The following is an 8,334-nucleotide window of genomic DNA, read 5'->3' as shown; positions in this document are numbered from 1 at the left end:
CTCTCTCTGTGACCCCCCTCTATTTTCGCCGCCAACTACTGCAAGCCCGCCGCAGATCTCGAATTGGCGCTCTCTATAATCGCCTTTGGAGATCATAAAGTCGTCGCCTACGGAGGTTTCGATTCGCGACTGTCATACGATTTTCACGATAGAGAAATCATGTCAGCGCGATTTAGTAATAATAAACTGGACAATTAAACGCGTTGTCGAGAGGGAGGGAGAGAGAGAGAGACCAAATTTTGCTCGTGAGATTAGAGAAGAAATTAAAGATGAAGACCCAAATGCTGACCTCAAGGGCTCCTGGTAATTCTCCTATCTTTTCTCTCTTTGGGATTTTCAGATTCCAATTTTATTCTTTTGCTACTGGTAGTGGGTATATTGATTCCTTTTCCCGTTCAGAGAAATTGGTCCAAACACAAACACGGTGTGAATCTGAAAACCACACCCTAGACGGAGCATTGAATTACTTCAATTCCATGATTCAAATGCGACCCATGCCTTCTATTGGGTTTTGAATCAATTGCTTGGTGCGCTATCTAAGATGGACCACTATCCCACTGTTGTCCTTCCTATGTACAAAGAACTTATGCGGGTTGTGATGATTTAGGCTATGATGTCAGTGCTTTGAGTATTGTTATTAAGTGCTTTTGTCGTTTGAAGAAGGTGAAATTAGGCTTCTCTGTTTTGGCAAGCGGGCTTCAACCGGATGCTTATGCATTGAGTCTTCTGCTTCATGGGCTTGGCAGGGAACGCTCGAGAAACTTGGAAGGCACTAGTGGGTTTTGTAAGGCCGGAGAATAGCATAATGATGAGAGGATTAAACCAATCAGCACTGTTTTAGTCTTATCATTGACAACCTCTTTAAAGAAGGACGAATAGATGAGGCCTTGAACTTGTTTCAAGATATGATCAACCGCGGTGTTCTTCCAAATGTAGTTTGTTATACGTCTTTGATGTACGGATTAGGCAAATTTGATAGTTTGGAAGAAGCAAATTTGGTACTTTGGATGGAGCTAAGATATTCCTAGTCGACATGTTCGACAATGGAATCTCACCTAATATACATACTTACAACTCTTTAATATATGGATTGTGCCACTCAAGCCAATGGAGTGAAGCAATCAAGTTGTCTGAGGAAATGAAGGATCAAGCTATTTCCCAGATGCAATTACAGATAATATACTAGTGGATGCTCTTTCTAAAGACGGAAGGATGCAAGAAGCTCGTGCCATCTTTCATCAAATGATTCGAAGAGATTTACGTCTAGATATCGTCACTTATACATTTCAAGCTTCTTAAGGACATGATCCAGAAAGGGTTTTGCCTGATCATATCCATGTTATGCAAATCATCTTGAAAAAGATTCACGGCATAAGGTTTGAGAAGGTATTTAGTAACTCTTATCAGGTATTAAGTGGTATCTTTAATTGATCACAATGTAGTAACTTATTTTATCTGCTAATTATGACATCTTGTCCTGGACTATTATCAAGGATTTTATATTTTAAATCATGAAGCATGTTCAGGATTTTTGTAATGCTTATTGCTTAGACAATGTTTATTTATTTATTTTTTTGAAAAATAGGGGTACAAGATATCATTTCATGATCCAACAAATATTTTGCTTGAATAATAAGAGCTTTATGAATTATAATATCGTATGGCTTCTCTCATGGTTGAATTATTCTACTTGGCTTCTCCTGTGGTGGGTGGGATTGTTCTGCTCAAATATGGTAATTGTTTTTCATGTGTACGTTGATTTGTGACGTATATGCTAATACGTCTCTCTTTTGGCTAATATTCCTTGTTTTCCCTCACTAGTATTGCTGGAGGCTTTTTGGCCTGCTTTGTTACTTACATGCTACGGTCACTTGACTCACTTTTTAAGGAGAACAAACATTTTTTTCCCCCTTAGGAAACTGTGTACAAGTTGACGTTTTCAGTTTAAGTTTTATCAATTTCGAAGTTCATGAATGATAGTACCTTTTCATCTCCATTGTTCTGTGACATTTAGGAAGACCTTTTTACTGTCCAAAAATGATAAATAGTAAACTTTCTAGTTTAGAACCTTCATGTCAATTTTCGGACTTTTGCTTTATCCCCATGGACCTTATGCAGAACCAAGGGAAGAAGAACAAGGAGAAAATCACCACTAAGCTTGAAAGAGATAAGAGTGAAAACAAGGATAGGAAAAAACTCTAAAGCAGAAGCTAAAGAAATTCAATGCTGATATAGGAGAACAGACAGCAACATTGACTTACAATCAAACATCACTTCTTCAGTGTCATCGACACCAATGTTTTAGCGAAATCCCTTGCTCTTCATTGTATGGCTTAAGAATATGTTGGCCTTCCTAGGTTAGCCTAACAGCTTCATAGATCCTACTTATCCCATGTTTGGCTCGTTTTTCTCGACTACATACTACTTTCATAGAGTAGTTAAAAGGTCTAATATTCTCCAACTTTCATTAGTTTATTGAGGACGAACAAGGAAATGGATGTAGTTAGATAATGTGAAATAGAATGTTGAAGCACAAAAGAAGCAATATTTTCATTGTTTGAGAACTACATCTTTTTTTTTTTTTCTCGACTACATACTACTTTCATAGAGTAGTTAAAAGGTCTAATATTCTCCAACTTTCATTAGTTTATTGAGGACGAACAAGGAAATGGATGTAGTTAGATAATGTGAAATAGAATGTTGAAGCACAAAAGAAGCAATATTTTCATTGTTTTTTTTGAAAATCTTTTTTTTTTTTTTTTTTTTTTTTTTTTTTTTTTTTGCAGAAGAAAATGTGGAGAGGCACACCAACCCTTGGGTTTAACTATTTAAGTAGTAAATCTTATTTGGTTATGCTGAAATATTCCTGTATAAATGTCATTGCAGTTTTCTTGTAAATGCTTTTGATTTTTTAGAATCCAATTGACTCCTTTTGATTTTTTAGATGTATAGAATGAAAGCTCTTAAAAAAAAAAAAAAGGAAACGAAAGAAAACATTCAAATTACTGACATTACAAGTATGACGCACAAAAAAATTCCCGTCCTCTCAATGTCATTATCTTAAGTTATAATTCACAGCGAAATTTCACTCTGCAAGCAAAACATGAAAAATTATGTTATTTTCAAAAGATATATCACACAGACATGCTAGGTTTTTCATTTAATATGAGCATATGATAATCATATGATTACTTTTATTTAAATTTCAGGACTAGAGATAAAAATGACCCCCAAAACAAATCTATCTAAAAGAGTCTATCAACAATTGTACAGGCAACACACTCCACAAAGTCCAAACGATGTGAAACCTTTTAATACGACATGTTATTTTTTAGACGACAGAAATAACATTATATAACACTAGCCACTTTCAGAAACGACATGTCAATTTTCGTATAATCTTTATGGTCCGTTCAGAAAATGAGAACAAACCGCGAGGATTTTTACATTTTAAAATTAAAAATTTAGGGTGTAATATGTAAAAAATGAATAATTTAAAGTGCAATGATGTAATTTACTTATTTTCTTATTAATAATTTTTTTGTTGTTGTCCTTTTTATAGGAAAATGGAAACACCATTCAATCAAGAGAAGAAGTCTAAAAGAACGCACTCAGGCAAGCACATGAGTAAGGCAGACATCCAATTATCATTCAATCATGACAAGAAGTCCCTGGCCAAAGCAAGTGCAACCCCATTATTTTACCATTATGAGAGATTGATGAAAAAATGCCTCCTCTAAAATATTACTTTTCGAGACTTGTTATCATTTCCGTCAAAACTTTAAAGCCTATTGTACATATGAAAGTAGTATTGGTAAGTAATTAAATTTTAAAAGTGATATCCAGCCTAATTTACTTTTTAAATCGCGGTATGATATTAAAAATATACAAAATTAACGGTCAATAGCCTTTCTAGACCAAGAACGTTTTTCCACATAATAGAGGACACTATTTATTTATTTATTTATTTTTTTATTTTTGCATCATATTCAACAACAACAATAATATAATAAAATCAACAACAACAATAAGCCATTTCTGAGTGGCAGCAAATAGTCAGCCATTCAATATCATGAAGGGAAACTTGACCACCTATACACAGACAAACAAAAGACTCATTTTAATTTCGTAAGTTTGAAGATAAAATAAAAAATTAGATTTTTGTGAGAGAAAATACTCTTAAAAATAATTGAATTGTGACTTCCTTGTGAAATGAATGGGGTGGGCAAAGCTTTTGGAATTATCAGGACAACAATGTCCATAGATAGACTATAGTGAAATTCGATACGAATGTGTTGTGTTATTTTCCTCCACTTACAAATCTGTACAAATTTTCTGGGTCAACAATTGTCCCTCTGGAGCCTGCTAATTAATCAACAAATCTGTACAAATTTTCTAGGTCAACAATTGTACTAGTGTTACTATTTTTAAAATAAATAAATAAAGGTCAAACAAACTACAAGAGAATGGCCCTTGCATGGCCGTGTTAGGTCACTTGTCACCTGTACAACTAAAGCATATCCTTCTATGGTGCCTTCACATTGTGTGTTCACAAATTTATCATAACTTACAACTTCAATGTTCAAAGTTCACAAGTATCTAGTTAAAATGCACAAATTACTGTATCTTCTTTAAAACTCGCAAGTCTACCATAACTTACAAAACTCTAACATTTGATGTTCGCAAGTTTCAACCTACATTATGTAAGTTATCATATTTTCTGATAGTAATGCTTGCAATTCATCTTCCAACAACATAATAAAAAAATCATGATCCATGGTCATGAGCTTTGGCCATTTCAAAAAAAAAAAAAAAAAAACAAAAACAAAAAAGAGAAGAGAAGAGAAGAGAAAAGCAGTCATGAGGATTGGCCATACTTCCGAATGGGGTTGAATGCCTCAAATTTCAGCCATGGAAGTAATAAACATTGTAAACAAAACCAAGTGGAGAAACGCGGGCCGTGTTTGAATTTGATCATGTTTTTATTTTTCACATTTTTCGAGAAAGAAAAAATGAAAACGTTTTTAAAACGGTGTTTGGCGCAATAAAGACAAAAAACAGAAATATTTTTTTTTTTGTTTAATGTAAAATGAGAGAGAAATGAAAAACAACTTTTAATCATTTTTTACTTTTTGTTTTCGTTTTCTCCTCTCTAGAGCAAATAGAGAGAGACATTAATGGATTTTTTATGCTGAAAACAATCTCTTGATAAAACTACTAAACGCATTTTCAAAAATTATTTCCGTCTGAGATTGAAAACGTTTTCATTTTCATTTTCATACAAAAAACAAAATCATTTTAGAACGAGTTCCAAACGCGCCCGCTAAGATCACTCTTCCTGTCATCCTCTGCATTAGTTTGACACGTGGACTCCTCTAATATGATATATTATTATTTAAACAGAAAATATGATAGTGAAATTCATGTGTCAAACAGTGAATGCAGAGAGTGTCAGAAAGAGTAATGCTAGCATTGCTCAAACCTGACTTTGAAGTTTAGTTTTAAAAACCCAATTTCGACTTGATGCCTAATGCCTAATGGATCCAAAATTCTTTGTTAAGTCAATCATAGGCACATGGTTGATCCAAAATAGAATAACAAACTTAATATGCCTTCCCTATGCATGTCATGATTCCGTGTTGTATATATTCCTTTCTGTTTATGATGAAGCAGTAAGCACCTCCCAAAATTGAATGGCAAAAATCTCTAAGAATGTAGTGCTTCATAGCTAAGCAACTTCATTGTTTGGATTTTAAGGTTCGTTTAGTTCATGGGTTCAAATCAAATGGTTTGAATCAAAATTAAATTTTGTGACAAAAAACACTGTAGCAGAACAGCTTGAACTTGTATTTGAATCTCTTTACTAAACAGGTCCTATAGCAATTCCTATTCTCTATATGTTGCGTGTAGTAGCCATCAGCTATGTACAAGAGATTTATTTCTCTCACATCGTTTTCCTTTTCTTCTCCAAATACTGGTAGCTTTGCTGGAAGTTCAGAACTGCCCACACCAAGTGCCACATACCCAACTCTGGCCACAAAGCAGCAGGAGAGTACAATAAACAATTGGTAGTCTGCCAAAGAAGGAAATTGCTGAGGCGGGTTTCACCGGAACTTCGGATCAGGATGTCTGGATCGGGTGCTACTGCCATGTACATATGCTTTTCTACATCTACCAACTCTATGGAGGAAGCCTTCATTTCCTTCTCACACACCTCAACTTCTTCAATCAAACAATCGCAAGTTCTAGCAATATCATCCGAGTTATCTTCATAGGACCCTTCTAGAAGATGCCTGGCTTCAGATCCATGTAGCCCGTCTTCATAGGATTCTTGAATATCATGAACAACCAAATCACTAATCTTCTTCTGCTGTCGAAATCCTACAGTGGAACCGCCTCTAACCTGACTTTCAAGAAGCATTTGGATTTCTTTTCTTTTAAGCTTGCAGGATTCTTGAACAGCATGCATGATTTCATCACACGAAGTATAGGCCACACAAACTAGAAGAATAGCTTTGTTGTTCTTGGCAGTAGCTTTCATGGCCTTCTCAGCGGCAAACCTAACAGGCTCGCTCAAAAGTTTCAAGTTACCAATAAAATATACTCTAATCCCATATTGGCCTACAATGCTTTCTTCTTTAAGCAACTCCTCAATCTTTTCTATCATCAGATCCATCACGTATTTAACCTCTTCAGGCCGCCTCCTGAAATTGTCGATGCTGAAGGCGTATACCGTCACATACTTCACCCCCAACTCGTAGCAGTACCTAAGCAAGGACATGAGAGAGGAGTATCCAGCTCTGTGTCCAGCTCCTTCACCGGAGTTTTGTTTCTTGGCGTACCTTCGGTTGCCATCCATGATGAAGGCAATGTGATTCGGAATTGGACCAACAGACATAACCTTAAACAAGCATTTCCTTAAAAAAGTAAGCAATCCTCCATACAGTTGGCTGGTCCTGTCACCACCAATTTTGTCCATCATATAATCTGCACCCAGAACAACAAAACCATTGGACTGAAGTCCAGACTGAATATAGAACAATATCTAAAAAAAAAAGGAAAGAAACAGAGAATCAGTACTTGTGGAGAAATTCTTCTTTCTAAACTGAATTATGGAGACGATTTGGAACAGAAATAACTAAGAAATAAACTGAACAAGAGAAAGCATAGATTTGGCGAGTGATTAATAATTTCCATCAATATAAAGCATTTAGTTACATCTCAAAGCAACCAAATCATACTGACAATAAGGCTTAAGGATAGTTCATCGCCATTTGAATAGACAGCGACTACCTTGTTCGTTTTGCGGATTCGAATTTTTAATTCAAGCTTAAATGTGACATTTTCTGAAAATTTTTTAACTGTAGAAACCTAGAACTGAAAACTCAAATCAGTAAAATGAACGAGACCTAAGTTAAGTCAACAGTAAAATTAACAAATCAATAAAGGACAAAGCTGCTATTTTGGGTGCCCAAAAGAGAAAAAACAGTATTAAGCGGTTCAAGCAATTAATCGAACACATGGTGGGCTAGCAATAAAATGGAGTTTATAGATCCAAAATCCTCAGCTATGAACTCAATATTCAGAATTTAAATTCTACATTGACTATTTTGTATTCAATTCATTTGCGGAAAATAGGAATAATTTGTGCTAAATTAAGAAAAATTCCTCACTCACTTTTTTTCCTCCGAGAAAACGACAAGAAAATTTTGACAATCATGTAATCCTTGCATGTTGAAGAACGTAGTCAGACTGAATCAGTGGCTAAAAATTAAGAAAGATAACTGAGCAAAAAACACAATAATATACTTAAACTCAATCAAAATAGGTTTTTTTTTGGTTTATTGTCTATGTAAAGAATGCAGAAATCTCAACGCTACAAGAGAAAAGAAAACACTTGAAATCTCACAGATTTAGCGGCAGATCGAAATGTAAAAAGAGAATCTAAGCGTACCCAAAGAGGAAGCAACTTCACAAAAGGGGGAGGCCGGGTTTGTGCGGCCAAATGACATCACAATCTAAGTCAAAAATTGCACTCTTAATTATTAAAACAAGGTTCAACGACAAGAACCAAATAACATCCCCACCATTCAGATTTTCAGAGCAATAATATAATATGATGATAATGATGATGATGATAACCAATAGTCAAAACTGACCACATGGCCCTCTAAAATGATAGAAAAAAAAAAAAACTTACTTTGGACGGTTTAATTCTCCGAGTTTTTAATTTCAATTCGTATATAATTTTATATAAACGTCTTTTATTATAATAAAAAAATTAAATACGATTGTTTTTAAAATATTTTTATAATAATAAATTTTAAATTTTAA

At 34.5% G+C, this 8,334-nt stretch overlaps 1 protein-coding gene and 1 long non-coding RNA gene across 3 annotated transcripts; one reads left to right on the top strand and one right to left on the bottom strand.

Moving 5' to 3' along the window:
• LOC21411106 lies at window positions 1-3,778 on the top strand. The gene is made up of 3 exons (XR_002903456.1): window positions 1-303; window positions 400-1,386; window positions 3,563-3,778. It is a non-coding gene; the product is annotated as an uncharacterized LOC21411106 (long non-coding RNA).
• Window positions 3,779-5,780: 2,002 nt separating this feature from the next.
• LOC112094278 (dehydrodolichyl diphosphate synthase 6-like) lies at window positions 5,781-8,074 on the bottom strand. 2 transcript variants are annotated; one of them, XM_024174810.1, is made up of 2 exons: window positions 7,955-8,074; window positions 5,781-6,987 (listed from the first exon to the last, which is right to left on the bottom strand). In XM_024174810.1, the coding sequence occupies exons 1-2, from the start codon at window positions 8,010-8,012 to the stop codon at window positions 5,945-5,947; spliced, it is 1,101 nt and encodes a 366-aa protein (XP_024030578.1). In that variant the 5' UTR covers window positions 8,013-8,074; the 3' UTR covers window positions 5,781-5,944. The 2 variants fall into 2 exon arrangements, with proteins under 2 accessions (XP_024030578.1, XP_024030579.1); XM_024174811.1 differs by lacking the exon at window positions 7,955-8,074 and adding an exon at window positions 7,910-7,949.
• Window positions 8,075-8,334: the final 260 nt, after the last annotated feature.

Source organism: Morus notabilis, unplaced genomic scaffold (genome assembly GCF_000414095.1).
Source record: "Morus notabilis unplaced genomic scaffold, ASM41409v2 Scaffold15, whole genome shotgun sequence".
NCBI classification, from domain to species: domain Eukaryota; kingdom Viridiplantae; phylum Streptophyta; class Magnoliopsida; order Rosales; family Moraceae; genus Morus; species Morus notabilis.
The sequence above is the reverse complement of the archived record's forward strand: the minus strand, read 5'-3'. Positions and strand labels throughout refer to the sequence as shown.

Excerpts from the sequence above, each read along its gene's own strand:
- LOC112094278 (XM_024174810.1), bottom strand. The coding sequence starts at position 8,012 with ATGTCATTTGGCCGCACAAACCCGGCCTCCCCCTTTTGTGAAGTTGCT. Across the intron at positions 6,988-7,954 it reads TGAAGTTGCTTCCTCTTTGG|ATTATATGATGGACAAAATT; the intron begins GTACGCTTAGAT and ends TTCTGGGTGCAG.